This window comes from Kwoniella pini, chromosome 3, assembly GCF_000512605.2.
Source record: "Kwoniella pini CBS 10737 chromosome 3, complete sequence".
Taxonomy (NCBI): Eukaryota; Fungi; Basidiomycota; class Tremellomycetes; order Tremellales; family Cryptococcaceae; genus Kwoniella; species Kwoniella pini.
In genome coordinates, this window is record NC_091718.1 from 1,904,149 (window position 1) to 1,923,921 (window position 19,773).

Below are 19,773 nucleotides of genomic sequence, written 5' to 3' on the forward strand. Positions count from 1 at the left end.
GTAATTTTTAAGTTTGTTTACGGGAATCCGGTTGTGAATTATCCTGTATATTCAACTAAAAAAAAGAATAATAACTCACATAGAAGAGTAGTTATGCTGTAATAATATTGATTGATTGATTGAATTGTGACGAGATCAAAGCGATTTAAAATAACAAATAACAATAACAAAGACAAAAGATCACTTTTGATTTTCTCATAGATTCAAAATCATATATATCATAGAATTGCATAATAATAGCATAAAAATTGTATAGAAGTATTATAACCTTGTATCAACATAATCTTAGAAATAGATAATTACTCAAATAATAATTAGACAACAAACAAATGTGGTGATAAACTTCACTTCAATCCGATACAAGACACAGAAACAAAGACAAAGGCACGCATTGATCACTTTTGTCATTACGAGTAGTTATTGTCAACATCATACACATATAATAACAATAATCGCGTTTCATCTGTTTTACCCTTAGTTGTTGCAAAGCACTAACACCAACACCAACAATAGCACATATCACATACACCACTTGTCTAGTTGTAGCAAACACGACATTTACATTCATCGTTATTCATCACAGCAATTCATCATCTGGACAAATCGTCAATTTGATCAACTGGGTAACAAATAGATCGGGTTGGGTTAGGTGACCAAATCTCAATTTCAATTTGGGCGAAGGGTAGAGTCAAGAGAGATTCAGGACAGTATTATAGGGAAACAAGACAAGACGAGACATTCAACGTTTAGACCTAATCATTCGTTGATTACTTGTTTGATCATTTTGAGTGAGTAACATCATCCAGTTTATCCTTCTCAATCAGCTAGTCTTTCATCACTTTCACTGTCTACTTGGTCTAATCCAACTAATTCACGCTCCTTTCACTCCCCGTCTCGCTTATTCCGGATCCCAAGAGTGTTCATTAATCGTGTACTACGTATACAGTATACACACACTCCACTATCCAACCTCTCTTCACCTCGATCACTCGATTCACCCCTTGATACTCGCACTCTTGTCCGCATGGACCTAGTTCATTTTGAGACCTCATGCAATACAGCTCAAACTTAAAGCGAGGAAATTGACAGCTGATAACTTCTATCACTATATCTCTCTCTCGCCGATCATCATCTTCGCTACAAACCCCAATCATCAATCAGTATAACATCCTACGAGACCATAACCAAATAACCCTGGCCGACCGCAGTCTCCCCTGATCACTTCATGACATCTGTGCTATCATATCCAATGGCCGACCCATTCGCGGCTACTCCATCTTACACCTCTCCGCAGGGGTATCAACCTCAACCTCGCCCTCAGCAAGGTTATCGAGCTTCCACAGGTCCAGGTCTAGTTATGGCTTCGGTAGCGGATGAGTTCGGCTCTTACAGTCCAGGTCATGCTCCTATTCCGGGTCCATCCCAATCAACCTCAGCTGCAGCTCAGAGAGGTAACAGACAGTCAATGCCCATGCCTCTACCTGTTCCTGAACCAATAGCATCCACTTCGCACGCTTACGCTTCTTCCCATTCCCATACTGCTCAACCTCAACCACAAGCACGAGCGGCAAATCGCAGATCCCATAATCCAACGACTACTCTAGCCAACTCTTCTCCACCAAAAGCAGAATACCTCACGGATGAATATGTACTTCACCCTTCAGTCTTTGCTTATAAGCAGGCTCATCCACGTCGGCCAATGATCGGCTTTGGTCCTTATGTCTTGCTTCAAACGTTAGGTGAAGGTGAATTCGGTAAAGTCAAGCTTGGTGTACATACGGATTATGGAGTTGAAGTTGCTATCAAATTGATCAGACGTGGTAGTCTGGATGATGAGGTCAGGGCTAGTAAGGTTGAGCGAGAAATTGACGTCTTGAAGGTGAGTCGATCTCTGTGAGGCTTCATTCACATCGACTAACATGGATAGTAGACGCTCAAACACCCTAATATTGTCCGAATGTTTGACGTGATAGACACCGAAAAGTATATCGGCATAGTGCTGGAATATGCTGGAGGTGAGATCATTCTTCTACCTCTCAAGCAAGTTTGCGCTGATGTCTCTCATCCCAGGTGGGGAATTGTTCGAGCACATCCTTGCCAATCGATATCTCAAGGAAAAAGACGCTCAAAAATTGTTTGCTCAGTTAATATCTGGAGTCGATTATTTACACCGCAAGCATATCGTACATCGAGACTTGAAATTGGAGAATTTGCTACTTGATAAACACCGTAATATCATCATTACCGATTTTGGTTTCGCCAACCGCTTCGATCACGCTCAAGATGATCTGATGGCTACAAGTTGCGGTAGTCCATGCTATGCTGCTCCTGAATTGGTCGTATCCGAAGGGCTTTACGTGGGATCGGCCGTCGACATCTGGTCCTGTGGTGTTATCCTTTACGCCATGCTGTCTGGTTATTTGCCATATGACGATGATCCCCAGAATCCCGATGGTGACAATATCAATCTTCTTTACAAGTACATTATGAACACCAGACTCAACTTCCCGGAACACATGTCCCCATCCGCTAAATCACTCCTTCAAATCATGCTTGTTCCTTTACCAGAACATCGATGTACAATCCGTCAGATAATGGAACACCCATGGTTAGCAGGATACAGAGATATGTTTGACAGGTCTGTTGAAGAACATGAATATGTCTTCCAAGAAGCGATGTACCGAAAGAGTCAACAAGCCAAGAGAGAACTATCGGAGCGAAAGAGGATACAAGCTGAAGCTAAAGAGGCGAAAGCTATGATGCAAAGCAGTCAGTCAAGCGTACCTGGTACTTCAGTCACCGCAAGTATGTTAGACTACCAACGGCGTAGAGAACAACGACATCATTCCGCCTTACCTACCACATCGACTATGCCTGAGTACCTCAGCAATGCGGGTCATCGAACTCCACCCCTTGAATCGAGACACGCTATACCCATTCCTCTCCCTGCTCCAACGCAAGCACAACTACTCCCCGAAGCCGCTATGGTTATATCCCCAGCAAGTATGCCTACCCCGACCATGCCTTCCTTATCCACACCATCGCCTGCCGGCTCTCCGCCTAAAAACTTCGAAGCCAGACCCGCCATTAACACGCCTACCGAATCCATTGCAGTTGAATCGAACATAGCTGTGGAAGATGAATCACTTACCACTCCACTGATAACACCTCCTATTGATTCAGATATCGATCACAAGACTCGCCCTCCCATGTCTGCGAATAAGAACAGGCATACGATTCAAGTTGAATACGATGGTGAGGCTTCATACGAAAGAATGCAAGAAGCGATGCAAGCTAAAGAAAGTGGTAAAGGAGTCGATGGCGTCGAACAAATGGAAGCAAACACTGAGCACCTTGCTCCTGTTATGTCAGATGTTAGACAAGGTGGTTCAAGCGATGTGGACATGGAATCCGGTTCGTCCGACAATGGCCATGCTCAAACCGTTGAGTCGATTCAAGAGGAAGAAGCAACTCCTGAACCGACTCCAGTTCTCACTCCGGCTCCAGAGCTCGCTGCCTTACCTGCGCCTGAGGTGCGAGAAGAGACTTCTCACTTACCTACTATGCCCGACGTACCCTCGACACCATCGCGAAAGCAACTCGTTATGCAGAACCAAAGTCCACAATCACCATCGACACCCAAAGCCTCTCAGAGTAACAAAACCGAGATCATCATCGCTACTCCCAAAGCCGAGAAAGCTGCACCACCTACCCCTACCCCTAAAGCAACTCTCGCCGAAAGAAAGAGACACGATTCCATGCCACCACCTTCTACTGTCCCTGCGCCCAAAGCTACCAGGGCCAATCCAGATCTTACCCCTGCTGGTCTTCCCAAACCGCCGCCTCCGAAAAGAGAAAGATACAGAAAGGGTATGTCGCTCGACAAGTTCGGTTTGGCCAAACTTTTGGGTCAAGCATCTCACAGCAATGATGAAAATCGAAGCGGTCCACCCAGCGCTTCCGCCTCTGCCATCAACTTGGTGGCTGGTCATGCTAAGCGCGCATCAATGTCTTTGTCTAGACCTGGCACAGCTGATCCAGAGAAGAAATCAAGACGAAAAACACTTGGCCTCATGGTCAACAGGACTGGCTCAAAAGATGATAGAACCGCTCAACCCCCTGTTACTCCACTCTCAGCTAGGGACATGAATCCGCAGAATGTCATTCCAAGCAAACCCTCGCCAGTCGTAGTCAAGCGAGAGGGTATTAGCCCACAACCGACTACCCAAGCGGTTCAATCATCACCTTCGATCGTGACTATTGACGCATTCTCCGCACAACAGTCCACTTCACCTCAGAACCAGAAGAACGCGTCCAGCAAAGCTGCTAAGAAAGTCATGGATTGGTTCCGACGAAAATCGTTGGCAAAAGATACCTTAGTCAATCTCAAATCAGCTGGCGTGAAATCGGATTCACAATCATCTTTCGTTCGAGTTTCGCCTGCCCGACCAACAGCCGGGCCCAGTCGAGTGGTTCAACATGGATCTACTGCTAATCTTGCGATGTCAAGTGTCAGCTCGATTGGACATACGACAGAAGGTCCAATCATCAATGTATCATCTTCGGAAGATCCTGTGCAACGTCAACACGCTCAACCAGAATCTGCCACTCTGCCCGCCAATCGCTCGATCACCAAATCAGTAATCTCCGCTGAACCAGCTAGAATACCCCTCGGTGAAGCGATCAACAAAACCAATGTTCAGTCTACATCCGATCTTCTTTCTCCAGCACGAGCAAGAGTACCTACACCAGAAAGATCTAAATCTCATCGAGTATCACCAAATGTCACGCCCAGAACTTCTTCAGCTCTTAACCAACAAAGCACTTCTATCAATACAAGGCAAAGAAGTGGCAGTGAAGATGTCAAAATGAGAGTTCACACTGGATTAGTGGACCAATCTGCCCTTTCATCTAAACCGCCTAAAGAGGTCATGAATGAAGTCTTGAATGTTCTACGAGAAATGGGTATAGAAATCAAACGTGAGAACGAGTTCAAACTTAGGTGTACAAGAGCTCGTCGACGAAAAGCAGGTGCAACAACTGCTCTTGGTAGTGTTATGTCTGTGGGAAGCGGTATGAGTCCTTTCACGCTTATGGGTAATGCAAGTTCATCTAGAACGGATTCTAGAGGATTACCTTTACCAATGTCACCTTCAACCGGTGGAGGTATATCAGGTGGATTGAAAGGAATGCTATTAAGAAGAGGATCATCATATAACGGATCAATAAGTCAAAATTTACCTAGAAGTGAATCAGAGATTTTCGGATCACCTTCTGTTGGAACAAGTCCAATAATATCAACAACTGCTGAGCCTTTATATGGAGAACATTCGGTTGATTCAGGAGATGAAGTTAAATTCGTCATTGAATTATGTAGAATAAAAAACTTACCCGGACTTTATCTTTTGAATATAAAAAGACTTAGAGGAAGCGTTTGGAGTTTCAAGTTCATTTATCAAACGGTCTTAGAGTGAGTGAAGGATCTTTTCCTTGCTTGAGTTTTGATAATTATTTCAGGATCGGAGCTGATTGATTTTGTTTACGATTTTAGACGTACATCAACATTAACTCATTAATCACATTCCAATATTATCGTATAGTTTAGTTTAATCAATTTTTATCGTGAGTTCACTAATATTTTCACCTTTTGATTTATAAGCTAAAGAGTTTACTTTTTCGTTTTTACAGATCAGCTCATGCCGCATTTCCTAGTACAAGTAATTGAATTTCATGATCACACAAACATAAATATAAATGTTGATATATCACTCAAGTTTTCATTCATAAATTTTTGGACAATTTCTTTTCTCTCGTCTCTGTTTTCTAAAATTTTTGATACACGGATCCGGTATTCCTTTTATCATTATCATTTTAGTATCAAGTATATAAGATATATTCAATTTTAATTAATATACCATACTATCTAATCATGTATCATTTTATGATTTTTGTAAAACGTCATCAGGCGTGGTTTTAGCAAAAATAATGAACGATTGATCCAAGATACATCATATCTTGAGAAAGTACTATTGTAGTCTGGTTTTCAGGAAAGAATCGCTTCACAGTAATATATTTTTTATCCTTTCAGATACGCAATGATTTGATCTTCTGATAATGTAGTGTATTGTGATACAAGTTTCATGTTCAAAAGGAGAATACAAAATGATTCTGAGTATGATATCACCTTTTGTCACGATCCAAGTCAATTGATCGTGTATATAGGTGGAAAGCGAGTCAATTACATATCTGATTTCTCTATTGAATATAATTTATCAAATTCACTTATCAGTCGATATTCCCCTTATATCATATTCAAATAATGTCCGAACAATTTAATTGAAATGTTTAAATGTGAGTAATCAAGAAGTGCATTTGTTTACTTAAAATCACTGATTTTTACTTTAACTTCATCACTAAGAGCTCGATATGACTACTCAAGGGTCAAATATAGAAGGTCATAAAGATAACCAATATTCGGATGATGAAGTATCTGGTGAAATTGTCGACAGGGACGGAGCCAATTACTAACGACTTACATTCAAATCAAAAAATGATACTTCATCTGCTGATTCACAGTTGAAGGATTCTAATATGGCACAAGAAAGTAAATCTTCGGATACATCTTATAAAGTTCACATCAAGGGAAAGAAAAATCCATATTCGAGATACAGTGAATCAGATAATTTCTGTCTTGATGTTGACCAGAGTCTCGATGAGACGTATGAAGGTGTACACTTCAGAAGAAATTCGATTGGACCGCCAAGCGTAAGATATCTCAGTGAAGAAAATGGTATCAAGCGTTGTAAACAAGAGAGACTCCAACCTGGCTCCAAGAAGGAATTTTCGACTTTCACTGCCACTCTTGAAGCCGGAGACGCGAACGAGTTTTAGTAGTTTAGATAGACTGTATAATGTCTTCTTTGCACAGAGTATGGAGATCAGAAGGTCTTCAAAACATCATATGACTTTACATGTTCTGATGCGTTTGTAGTATTGAAAAACTCTTTTAGTCATACAAGACTGGAGATGACCAATCAATGTATATATTAATACAATTTGCTGCTGTCTGTCACGTTACTTGCTAAATGATACGGGCTAGCGAAGAGATCCTGCAGGAATCCCCACATGAAGCTTATATTGTACTGTACCGATTTCGAGAGACACCGCAGGTGACCAGCGAAATAGGACCGCCTACCTATCATCGTCATTGGCAACTGGCAGAAAAGTGCCATCAAGTGCTTTTGTAAAAGGGGATGGTGACGATACTTTACGTCATTTGGCTCGGTGTAGAGCAGTCGTCAAGCTTCAATGGGTTTCTATGACAACAAAAAATCGAAAGCCTTAAAGGATCAGGCAAATTGTGTCTTCGAAGACTCTTGAGCTTGATTGTATGAGATCATTTGACCCTACATGTTTTCATCCGACCGTGAATTGGGCTCATAGTGTGACGTTCGGCGAACAATGGATAGCACGAAACGAAGCCTCGTAAGTATAATCCTTGATATTTTCTACTATATGTCGATATGGTGACGTACCGCTTTATCTTCATAAAGGATCACTCATCCCTGTAAGAAGTCCCCGGTCCGTCGATCAATGTATATAAGCTGATTATTAAGTCACGGTACGATAAACTGTCTTCCAAACAACATATTTCCGTTGCCATCCAGATCAATCCAGATTCAGATTCCTCATATCGATACCATATGTCAGGCCATTACCAAATATCCAGAGGCGTGAGTTCAATCACACCGTTTTTTTTTCATTTCTTTGGTTGAGCTTTCGATCTGTTATGTTCAACGGTGATTGAGAATTGCAATAGTCATCGGGAGGCGTCAATACCTCTTTTCACAGTTCGACCAAACTTACACTCGACAACGGGACAATGCTCACTGTCAACGGCAAGGATTATGTATTATAAATAAATGGTGAACTAGTCGAAACAGATTGGACAGGAAGTATTGGTCCCCACTTCAGTACCTCAACCGGTTATCCACCAGGTAATTCACACCAGGAAGGTCCACGCTACCGAGTGACTACTAGTGGGACATTGAGCAAAGAAAATCCAATGATTATGGCTCAAGGTGCATTCTTTCTTTACAGCAATGAGAAACCCTATATCCGATATGAAGGTGAGGATGAGTTGGGCTCTCTCGAAAATAAGGAATTAGAAGACGGAGAGGTTCTTATATTTGGATCAATCATAGCGAAAGTCTGCAAGATTGCTGAATGATATGATCTCCTAATCTCGAAGAAAGGTATCAAGTTTCGCTAAGCTACTTCGTTATTATGCCAGATTGCCACTTGCTCCCACGTAGTGTCCATATTTCAGCCTGTATTGCAATGCGATGATTTCATGTTATTCTTCATATTGTTTTTTTAAGCTTCATAGAAAGCCTAATATCGCATTTCATTGCAACAATTGAAGATACGTTTAAGGATGAATCATACAAGAATCTTGAAGACTGTTGAGCGCAACTCATCGAATCAGGTGAACATGCATTTTCACCTCAAGTTCTAGATTGAGCGCAAACAGTTTCCATGACACTTGAAGATGAATGGATGTTACAATGTAAAACTTTGAAAAAATGACGTATAACGCATTTTATTGCATGACGATGATGTGACGCATCGATTTAGTCTTGACAAAGGATTGTTTTCCTTAGTGTGTCCTTATCTGTAGACCTTTCGAATATAGTATATAAGGCCAAGGGAAAGTCACATTGCGAGGCACATCCTTCCAAGCAATACCTCTCCTTCATCACCCAGATCGATCCAACTACACGACTTTTGCAAGCATTAATTCGATATGTCAGGCATGTCTGAACAATCCAATGGGGTGAGTTCATTATGAGGTTTTCCTGTCTTCTCCAGTCAAGCCCTTGGCTTCGTAGGTACGATGCTGAATCACGAACGAATCAGTCATCCCAAGGTAACGCTAGCACTTCGAGCGATCCGACCAATCTTACTCTGCCCAAAGGTTCAACTTTTTTGGTCAACGGCAAGGAATACACCATTTCTACTACCGGAGAGGTAATCAAGGCCCCCAACGCCCATCATGACGATTATCCCCGTGCTCCGAGAGCTACCTCGTCAGACATCGCTAAGCCAGAAGCGGCAAGCTTTAGCTTGGTCACTTGTGATACATTGAGTGAAAGAAAGCCAACAGTCAAGCATGGTAAAGCAATATTTCTTTTCAACGACGGTGAACCCGAAGTACAATATCCGATGGAGGAGAACGGAGTGTGTTGGACTGCATGTGAAAAGCTGACAGTTGGGGGTCCTTTTACAAATGTTGGATCATTCTCAGCGAAGATCTCTAAGAATAATTGATGGTACTGCTTTGAATCTCGCTGAGCAATAATCATCTTGTTACTTGCTTCTGATGCTTTGTTAGGTAATGTTTGAATCATCGAAGTCAAATTTCCATAGTTCTTCTCATATTACGAATCATACCTTCAGGTTGGGATTCGTGTCACGATTTCATCATTTAATGACATTCCCCATACTTGTCGTCCTGTCACATATTCCTATCGAGATCCACGTATAGCTTGAAAGCTCAGCGTTTGGACTCTACTTGAACACTGTTCGTAGAGCACATGGTCTGGTAGCAGTTTTGAAAGGCTGCTAGTATCCCTGCCAAATCACGACGTTCTCCCGCGACAAGGATACGACCAACCATAGAGCCACACGCTAAATTGGATACGAACGACTGCAGCTTGATAATCGGTACAAATGCTGAGCAGTTTGAGAGGCAGACGTAGAGTGACTCACTAACTACCTGTTCTGCTCCATTGATTTTCGCAGAAAGGGCAATCCTTAGCAACGTGGCTCCATCGTCACTTTGCGTCTTCCTACTCATCACAGAATATGCAAAATACGTTAAGTTGTCATGGATCGTGAATGAAAGGTTCCATAATTCATGGTTGAAAGGAGCTGATACAGTGCGTCTTCTGGTTGACTCGATGAACGCTATTGAGAATAGTGCGTCGCATCATCTGGGCTTCGTTAAAGCCCTCATCAAGATCTTCACTTTGAAAGGAGTAACGGAAGGCACTGCAAGATCCCGCTGTACTTGGAGAAGCCAACTTGTAATGACATTGCCTTTACGGGCCAAAATCCAACACCTCAGTGATGTATATAATCGTCCCTCTCAGATGTTAATCCTGCTGAATTCTCTGTTTTCTTTGAACTATTATCGGGTTTACTTTGCCTTTCCACCACTACATCACTGCACCACTCAAGTCCTTTTTCCACATAGCACCGCATAATTGCCGTCTATAATGTCTACGACAGGCGAGAAAGCCGCCTCATCTGTACCAAGCGAAACACCCAGCTCAAACTCCACTAGATCTTACAAAGTACATATTGCAGACGATGCCTATGCTCGGGAAGGAGATGACGAAACTTTGACGTTCACGTACACTATCTCGACGAAGGAAACTTCTAGAAATTACAGAGGTTATACTCTCACGGCCACAATCGAGGGAATCGAAATTACTGGCCCGCAATCAGGGGAAAAGGTTACTAAACTCTTGAGATCCAAAGATAAGTATAGAGCTGAGCTTGGATTCACTGTAAGAGTTGAAGCAAACGATTCAGTAGATCAAGTTTCTACCCATGGAACTTAGACTTTCTCAAAGAATGGCCTAGAATATCACTCCGGCTATCGAAGGATAATCTGCTTTTCTTAGTTACCATTCAATATATGATATGATATTCATGCATAAGTTCTAACATACACTCTCAATGAACGTGATATGTAAATTTCTGAGAAAAACAACGACTGTCATGTAAATGGATATCATCTACAAACAACACTCATAACTTCCCAGGTATCACAGCTATATCAGTATACCAAAGGACATACAGCTATGCAAGCGCCAATGAACAGGCAGGATTCTGAAACTCCAAAGGAGGCAAGGGTTTCGTTCGCACCCTTCAGTACAGAAATGAGGTCTAAGTGGATGGCTCCTGCATGGTTGATGGTCATTTTAGGTAAGTCTTCAAGAGCGCAAGACGACTCGATGTGGTCGTTAATTCGAACATCATACCCAATTGTCTCCGTCATCGATATCAACCAACATGCTTGCTAACAGTCTGAACAGGTTTGATTGACTGGGCTATTTCAGCTTACTTTTTATTTTCCAGACCCGGTCTTCCATATTTTCGATCAGAGTGAGTTCGATCGATCCCCTTCGGACCCACTATTCCCTGATTAAAACGGTCCGTACTAAATCTCGGAATCTTGACTTTCTGATAGAAGAAGCAAATCATTACCTGAAAGTCATTTCCTGATCTGTCTAGTCGTTTTTGGAGGTATAGTTTCGCCTTGGCTAGGTACACAATGAAACCACCTGCTCCTTCAAGCAACAATAAAAGACCCACTTTTCATAATTTAGCTTGGGCCTTCAGTGATAGTACAATCATGCTAGTCACTCTTTCGATGGATAGAAGTGTTGGTTCAATGATTATCGCCGCTTCTCAAATGTATCGATATGTAAGCTTCAGCCATCAGCCTGGACATATGATTGAGCTGATCTGGTTTTACATTATTACAGATGAGTTAAATTTCTTTGTACATCAGACTGAATGTTGATCTGTATAATGCTTGAGATATCCACACATGAATGATATTGATGCATGACCTGCATTTCCCACAGTAAAATGTAATATCATACTGTTTCCAGACGCTTTCTTGATAGATCTAATAACTCCTCCTGAATCTAGAATCATGATTGACAAATTTCCAACATTTCTCACCATTCTCATCACCTAACAACTCCTTCATCTGGCGTTTGCTCATTCTTACTAGATCTCTTATCGATTCGATCTTACTAAGCACTAATTTCAAATTACGTCCAGAAATTCCAGGTATAGCTCGAAGCATTTCAACTGATCCTACGTTCTCAATGGAACTTCTAAACGAATCTTCTCCACCTTCCGTTGATCCTTTTAATGTAGCTACCATTTCATCCGGCTCATCATTGTTTAGTTTCAGATCCGATAATATTCGAACTGATTCATGAGGTGAAGAAGACCAAATAATTTTCAATCTTGGGAAATGTAGTGTCAATAAAACTAATTTCGATTGAAGGTAAAATGTATCTCGCCATGAATCGTCTTTTTCATTCGATTTTCCAGCTGTCTCTCGTCGAGCGTCTTCCCGGGTCTACATTACATGGGGCATCAGCCAAAATCCGCATGCACAGCCAAGTGTCAATAAGAAAATCTGAGCTCTGACTGACCCTCAACCCAAACTTGTCCTCCTCAAACTCGATAAGCAGTATACAAATCTCATAATGCGCAGTCATCGATTCACATTGAGTGTGCCTGTGGTTTCCCTCATCAGCCATTTCCAATACTTTAGTCGTTGTGAATGATACTCACAGTCGACCATTGGCAAAACTTGCTTCCAGATCCGGTAAAGCCTTTCTTTCTACACACATTCTAGGCGATAAGATATAATCACCGACCGTCAATGTAGCAGGCACAATCTTGATCCCAGAAGCATCAATAAGCGAAGGTAACAAAGCTCCCATTTCTCGTATATCCACGATGATCTAGTATGACCTCGTTAGCTCTCGAGTCACTCTGATTCCCAATCCTCGATGCAAAGAATGCTTACACGAGCGTCCTCAACGGGCTCTCCTCCACCAGCATTCCTTGACGAATAAGTAGTCTTGCTTCTAGTAACATTGTCTCGCATAGGTGCTCTCGGATTATTGTTGTATATCGGTATGACCATTGTCTACAGCACATATGTATGAGCCCTATTGCTTCCGAACTGATGACTGAGCTGAGATACCCACCTGTCTATCATCGATGAGCTTCTTGAACGCTTCCGCTTCCCTTTGTATAGTCGACAGGAACCTATCTTCTTCGAATGAATTTGTATATACCATCTGATATACCCTGAGTGATAAACCGGGATTACAATTTTTGTACACCTACAAATTCCAACATCAGCTAGTCCCCATTACGTCCTCATGAGGAGACTCTGTCTCGCCCACAACTCACTTCGAGACGCCGTATAAAAGCTAGATTCGGTTCATACATTACCACGAATCTCGGTCTGAGCTCTTGTAAAAGTATATCATCATCTTCTCCACCGTACGGCCGTATTATGACTGTATCTTGTGGTGCCAATAATCCGTACTCGTCTTCAAAATTCTCAGGCATGAGTCCGAAACCATATGCTGAAGTTGATCCAGTCTCATCCGGTTTGGCGAAAGATATCGAAGAGGTCAAAGGATCAAGATCTTGTTCCTCGACTACACCAGATTGAGCTAGCAATGCTGAGCTCGGATCTGGCGCTGAACCTGAAGACGATGAGCCTAATCCCTTCGATCTGTAAGATTCGTTCGAATCAGTCAATATGTTCCTGAATACCAAGAATTACTCACGATTCTGCCAAAGCCCATTGCATCTGTCCATCTGTTTCCTCTCCTCCCGCAAAGGCACTTTGAGCTTTCATCAAAGTCTCCCTATGATCCCTCTCCATATCTGCAAGTCGAGGAGCCGCCATGGCCGCTGCCGCGCCCCCTCGTAATCGCCTCCTCTTGTATGCGGGTACGCCTCTTCCCCTCGGAGTTCCCCTTTGTCGATCTTTAGCATCTTCTAGGCGCTTAGCTTCCATTTCTCCTTTTTTGACCCGTACTTCATCGCCTTCATCACCATTCATCTTGTTTGGGTCTGACAGCCTTTCACCATTCTTCTCGTGTTGCCAATTCGACAGGAAAAGCGTTTCCATCATTCTCTTCCCTGCATGTGGACCAAATGGCGGATTGGTGGTCTGCATTGTCGTCAGATATTGTCGAAGTTGTAAACATGTTCGATCGGACGAACACATTATCAGAACGATATTTGTTCCGGGTGCATCTGACCCGTTGAGGACATATCAGCGATTGACATCCCAGAGGCAGGTTGGACTCGGGAAGGTTGTTCATATTCCAAACTCACCAGCATGAGATTCAGACACTCTGGCGATCGTGTCCTCAATTTCCTTCAGTACCTTCGCCAACAAACTCCATTTCGGTTGTTCTTCCAGTACAGGCTCATGACCTTTTCGCAACCGTTTCTTCACACTTCTGGTCAGACTTTCTTCGAGTCCCACTAAAACAGGTCGAAATACAGGAGGGGCTTCTCCTGTGGCTTCTCTTAGCGTTTCATTCCCATTGTCATTTTCACTTATTTCGACCATCGCTTCATCTTCTTCCTCATCAGGTTGTGGGACAGTCTGAGTCTGAGTGGCGAAGACTTCCATTATTTCCTCTTCATCATCGCCATTTGTTCCATTCAATCCATTGGAATGTCCGTTCAACGCTTCAGCTTCTCTCAAAGCGGCTTCTTCATCCATAAAGTCGTCTATAGGATGGCCAGGACCCTCGGAGCGCGCTCTCACTTCTTCACGTGTTGGAGAGTTCACATCGTGCTCATTATCCATTATTGGGGCTTTCTTTGAGACTCTAGCTTGAGAAGCTTCCACAAGCTTACTAGCTGATTTGGCATTGAACCAATCGTGAACATGTCTTGCTGGTCCAGCAGCTAATTTCTGAGCTTGGAAATGTTGACGTTGTAAGGTATTTATATACGATGCGAAAGTAGCAGAATCATACTCTAACAACCATCTGTGCATCTGTCATCTCAGCAATTCGTTCACCTGGGTCACAGATATTGCAGCTCACGTATGCAAGTTCCGTAATTCCGTGAGTGCAGCAACGTGTATCTTGGTTTTAGCCCCTACTTTGTGCCAAACAGCTTTCATCCTCATTCTGACGATTGTATCGAAATTTTTGAATTGAGCATTTCGGACATTGATATCTTCTAAATCGAGATTCTAGGGAGAAGTCAGCTTGTAACACCTGCGGAGGTGTGGTAACGAGCTAACTTACCAAAGAATGATCCCTCTTCAGCTCCACCAACATTGCTTCCATACATTCTGTTATACTATCTTGGCATTCCCTCATGAAGTCTGTCATAGGTTGATACATTTCAACCACGTCGGCTCGTCGACTCGCTAAAGCCTGCTTAACATCCTCATTAAATCTAAGACATCTGATCAGCTATTTCTGAAGCCAATATCAAGGCAAACAACAGCTGAGGACTAATCATACCTTGGCCAAATCATCACGCTGTTCATATTGAGATTGACAAGCATGTCTTTCATTGGTGATATACCATGGGCAAACATCTCTGGTTCGTCCGAGAAAGCTTTACAGAATCCGCTCTGCAGAAAAATAGTATTCAGCTAATATCTTAATTCATACCCGTTCATACGAAACTGACCTGGTTTTCCCGGCGATACAGTCTAACAGCAAACTCTTCTTGACTACCATGAGATACTCTTTCTGCATGCAAAATAACCAGTCCAGTGATCAATTTGGCAGGAATAGTACCCTCTAAAAGCTGATTATCAGTGTCTCTGCTTTTCAATCATTCTGCACCGGATACGAATCAAGTTGTAACTCACTCAAGAAATCATTCACAAGAATTTTACTAGTCACCGAGAAAAGTCCACCATGTCTATACATTTCCTCTCTACCGTCGAACATCAGCTTCTTAGAGCGATCTCAAACTCAAGGATAGACTTTCAAAGAAATCAATAAAGATACATACCTTTCTTTGACATTCATTTCATATCCTACAACTCTAAATCCAGGATCCCTTACACCCATAATACCAAGTTCATCTCCTATTCCAGCTTCATCTGCAGGTGTAGCTCCTACTACCAATACCAAATCTTCCTTCCTGTCATATGTTTTAAGTAACGCGCAAACTATTCTACGTATTCCTAAACCTTTAGCTATAATAACTAGATCATCTTGTTGTGGTTTACATATTTCACGAATTAAAGATTTATGGAATGATAAATATGGTATATGCCGACGAGAATTAGGTGGGAATGTGGGTGTAGGAGTTGACATCGTTAATTAAACTTTCTGTTATATCATCTGGGATATCATACGACTATCCTAGCTGAGCTTATCTCCCGAATGGAGGGTTAAACATGAGAAACTAATGAGGATGAAGAAAAAGAAGAGGAAGATCAACAACCTTGTCGATCTACGTCACTTTTACCTTTTATTTCCGACGGAAAATACCTGAAAAACATCGCGAAAACACCCAAATATCTTATGCTGAAAATTCAGACTTTTTCACTTTTGTATATGATATACAGTTGCTCGTCTGCATAAGCACCTGTTCGTGACGCTCAGCATCCTCGGAGGTCAAATACGATGTTTACTCAAGTCATAGCTCGAAGGAGTCTGCACACCTCGCGGAGTCTGCTTGCTTCCCAATCACTACTGGAAACTACTCTTCGAAATGCCTTGAAGGCATCTATGAAATCAAAGGATAAACCTGCCGCAGCCTGCTTGAAGGTGAGGAATTAATTTTAAGCACAAGTAGCAGACAAAGAAATTCTATAATTGACTAATTTTTTCTGTCCAGTCAATCTTGGCAGACGTCACCAACGCAACTAAATCAGGTAAAGATCCAAATGAACCTATAAATGATGAAGGAGTGATGGCCGTTCTGAAAAAAGGAATTTCCCAAAGAGTAAGTAAAATCTTCTTTCACTTTACAATTTAATGCTGATTATATGTGTTGATATCCAGACACAAGCCTCCGAATCATATTCGCCAAATTCCCCTTCTCCACATGCAGATAATTATTCTTCTTTACAAAATGAAATTAAACTCTTACAATCTTTTTTGCCTGAAGCTCCTTCAAACGAAATTCTTCAACAAATTATAAATAAAATTATAGGTAATTTATCAGATGAAATAAAAGTTTCAAAAGGTGTAGCAGGTAAAGTAATTAATGGATTATGGGAAGAACTTGGTGACAAAAAAGGTGGTGTCGATAAGAAATTAGTAGGTAAATTAGTACAAGATGCTTTAAAGAAAATACAAATATAGGGTATAGTAAGCATTATAGAGAAAATGCATAGATAGTATATATTTTACAACAACATATCTTGAAAAAATGTATATATAGATCTCCTACTTTTATAATAACCACTGTTCACCTTCCCAACTATTAGGTCGACTTCTCTTACTTGTAGAATTCCTTTCTGCCTTAGGGTTCTCACAGGACGATATAGTTTTGCCAATTGGGCCGGGCTTCGCATGACCAATATCCTTTTCCAATCTTATAGTCATATTTCGGACAAAAACATCTCTTGTAACTTCTTCAACGTCATCTTCACCCTTCCGACCGAATGAACAGTCTCCTTCGCTCATGTTGGAGATATCGATTTCTTCAGGGTTGGCAGCACCTTTGTCCATGCTATTACGTGAAGCCTCTTTCGATGACTTCTGCTTCCCTGTCTTTGAACCACTATGACTACCTTTCAGACCACTTTTCACAATTTTAAGGGGTTTCGATACTTTCTTCCGATGTTGCGCAGATTGAATTTTGAATGCTTTTCTACTTAAGTTGGGATTTTCTTTCTTCGCTTCTTCAAATGCCTGATTTGATTTGTCTTTTTTCTGAGCCATTCTTTGTACTTTATTGATTGATTTCTCTCTAATTCTTGTTTTTCGCTGGTTACCTCGAGGAGTATCATCATGTTTATCACGGCTGTTACCCATTTTATGGTGGTCAGCTTTGCCATTATGATTTGATGATGCTGTGGAATTATTGGCAAAGTCGTTTGAATTTACCTGGGATTGTCTATCCAAGTCTGATATGTTTTCCTTGTCAATTCCTTGCCCATCAAGTTCTGCCAATACTTCTTTAGCAGCTTCCAACGAATCCTTTTGATTTACAGTCAACTTCGCTGTTCCAGAAATCAGATCATCTAAGTAATTAATCACGTTCGCCGCTCTTAGTTGTTCTGGAGGAGGCGAAGATATCTCATCATCGTCAATTCTATTGTTTGTATGGTACCCTCTCTTACTGTATAGTCTAACTGGTGATTGGCCTCTTCTGTAAGGTGAGGATGGTTTAGAAGAATGACTACTACTTGGAATATCAGGTGTTATACCATGTTTTACCTCTATTCCCCTCTCTTCCAATGCGAGTCTCCCCTTTTCTACCCATGTTTGGAAAATGTTTGTGTCCTTGAACCAATGCTCAAACGAATCATGAGTAGGTAAATCCTCAATTCCCAAAGGCAAGTTTTCGGATTTTCCGTTATTTTCCAAAGTTCCGGTCAATCCTCCTAAATTTATCCATGCAGGTACATTGGTGACATTTTGCAGATCGTGTAAGACCCCTATAACAGCTAAAAGAGTTTGATCCATTCCTCCATCACCTGCGGTACTAGCAGCTTGCTTTGATGAGTGATATTCTTCTTTTCCATATTCAGGTATTACTAGTTGATTGAATGGTTGGTATATAGCTTTAAGAGGTGAATCGTCCAATAACATGACTGTCTTCTCCTCATATCTCATCGAGTGTGGTAACTTGCCCTCCTCAGAAGGGTTATTAAGATGTTCAAGGAGTTTCCGTAGATCTTTGGTTGTCTGGACTTTTCTCGCTATCAATCAATTTGGCGATGATCAGATGCATGTTCTTACTTCGATATACAATCAAAATGATGTAGTGAAGGACAATATGATGTGGAGGGGAAGAAGAGGAAGGGACGATGAAGAAGGGACGTACTATAATCCGCAGATTTCATATCCAACATCCTATCTCTAGCCCAAACGCCTAATAATCTACCTTCTCCATTTTTCCTGGCAGCTGTTCCTTGGGGAGTCTCGTCTTCCCAAACACCATCAATAAATCTAGGTCCAAAAGCTCCTTCGACCATTCCCCGCACGTTATGTGGTTGCGCAGAAGACCAGACGAATACTTCCCATCCTCTCTTCTCGCCTTTTGGGTGAGGTAAGAACAGATATTCCAAAAAAGAAGCTAAGTAAGGTCTGGGGTACGATTTCTTCCCATCTGAGTTCCGATTACGAAATACCAATGCTCCGTTTAGGTCTAACACTAATAATTTTGGTATGACTGTGTCCGAGATTAGAGATTCAGTGGGTTTTAAGAGCTCAAGGTATTCTTGAGGTGGCAGCGAGACCGGTGGAGGTGTGACAGTCCTATCTCGAGAAAAGGTAGTTCGGAATTTACTTTGACTTGTACTGAAAACTCGACTCTGGCCGGATGGCCCTGATGGAGGAGATAACGGTCGAGGCGGCAAATACAAAGGTGAGGTTGGTAAAGAAGGTGGGAATGGCGGAAGATATGGAGGCGGGGTAGCGGGATGATAGGTGTCTCGCTGATAACTAGGGATGTATGATCCTCTCATTTCGTATGGTGGCTTAGCGGCCTGCGATTGATTTGATTTCTCATATCTAGACTTCACGTTATCTCGAGATTCGAGTGGCCGCGAATTGTCGTTTCTTCTTTCATAGTTCCCATGACCATTACCGGTAAACCTTTCTTGATCGCGACGTCCATCATCAATTCCATTTCTGCTTCTATCCCATCTTTCGTTGTAACTTCCACCAAACCGATCACCTGGAGAGTTAGGTCTGTAATTATTGTAGTCCCTTCCTGTATATTTCGAACTATGCATTCCTGAATTTGGATTATTTCTATCCTCAGGCCATCTTTTATGCGTTGATGACTCTCCAAGATTGGGAACCGAGTTATATCTATACGAGTTATTGCGATTTAAACTCGACATGATGCGTCGCGGCGTCTTGACTGTGGGTAGAAGTTTGGATATCACAATCGAGTTTAAGACCTTCATTGGTCTCTCCCAAGAATTAGAGGCGCATGCGATGATGTATGATGTTAGCGAGCAAACGAAAGGAAAGCAGAAGC

The 19,773-nt window shown here is 41.9% G+C and overlaps 7 protein-coding genes across 7 annotated transcripts; 5 read left to right on the plus strand and 2 right to left on the minus strand.

The window, feature by feature from the left end:
- Positions 1-1,249: 1,249 nt before the first annotated feature.
- On the plus strand, positions 1,250-5,576 carry I206_102906 (uncharacterized protein; the record flags this gene model as incomplete). The annotated part of the gene is made up of 4 exons (XM_019155006.2): positions 1,250-1,879; positions 1,931-2,015; positions 2,071-5,470; positions 5,552-5,576. The coding sequence occupies 4 exons, from the start codon at positions 1,250-1,252 to the stop codon at positions 5,574-5,576; spliced, it is 4,140 nt and encodes a 1,379-aa protein (XP_019012409.2).
- Positions 5,577-6,591: 1,015 nt separating this feature from the next.
- On the plus strand, positions 6,592-6,891 carry I206_102907 (uncharacterized protein; the record flags this gene model as incomplete). Its single annotated transcript, XM_019155007.1, has 1 exon — positions 6,592-6,891. One exon carries the CDS (start codon positions 6,592-6,594, stop codon positions 6,889-6,891), a length of 300 nt encoding a protein of 99 aa, XP_019012410.1.
- Positions 6,892-8,806: 1,915 nt separating this feature from the next.
- On the plus strand, positions 8,807-9,330 carry I206_102908 (uncharacterized protein; the record flags this gene model as incomplete). The annotated part of the gene is made up of 2 exons (XM_019155008.1): positions 8,807-8,836; positions 8,920-9,330. 2 exons carry the CDS (start codon positions 8,807-8,809, stop codon positions 9,328-9,330), a joined length of 441 nt encoding a protein of 146 aa, XP_019012411.1.
- Positions 9,331-10,280: 950 nt separating this feature from the next.
- I206_102909 (uncharacterized protein) lies at positions 10,281-10,628 on the plus strand (the record flags this gene model as incomplete). The annotated part of the gene is made up of 1 exon (XM_019155009.1): positions 10,281-10,628. One exon carries the CDS (start codon positions 10,281-10,283, stop codon positions 10,626-10,628), a length of 348 nt encoding a protein of 115 aa, XP_019012412.1.
- A 1,076-nt stretch (positions 10,629-11,704) lies between these two features.
- On the minus strand, positions 11,705-15,923 carry I206_102910 (uncharacterized protein; the record flags this gene model as incomplete). The annotated part of the gene is made up of 14 exons (XM_019155011.1): positions 11,705-12,169; positions 12,246-12,330; positions 12,388-12,560; positions 12,626-12,748; positions 12,810-12,947; positions 13,018-13,348; positions 13,404-13,878; positions 13,960-14,627; positions 14,685-14,836; positions 14,892-15,045; positions 15,114-15,226; positions 15,286-15,398; positions 15,470-15,537; positions 15,616-15,923. 14 exons carry the CDS (start codon positions 15,921-15,923, stop codon positions 11,705-11,707), a joined length of 3,366 nt encoding a protein of 1,121 aa, XP_019012414.1.
- A 312-nt stretch (positions 15,924-16,235) lies between these two features.
- I206_102911 (uncharacterized protein) lies at positions 16,236-16,919 on the plus strand (the record flags this gene model as incomplete). Its single annotated transcript, XM_019155012.1, has 3 exons — positions 16,236-16,379; positions 16,450-16,557; positions 16,617-16,919. The coding sequence occupies 3 exons, from the start codon at positions 16,236-16,238 to the stop codon at positions 16,917-16,919; spliced, it is 555 nt and encodes a 184-aa protein (XP_019012415.1).
- A 90-nt stretch (positions 16,920-17,009) lies between these two features.
- Positions 17,010-19,633, minus strand: I206_102912 (uncharacterized protein; the record flags this gene model as incomplete). The annotated part of the gene is made up of 2 exons (XM_019155013.1): positions 17,010-18,484; positions 18,610-19,633. 2 exons carry the CDS (start codon positions 19,631-19,633, stop codon positions 17,010-17,012), a joined length of 2,499 nt encoding a protein of 832 aa, XP_019012416.1.
- Positions 19,634-19,773: the final 140 nt, after the last annotated feature.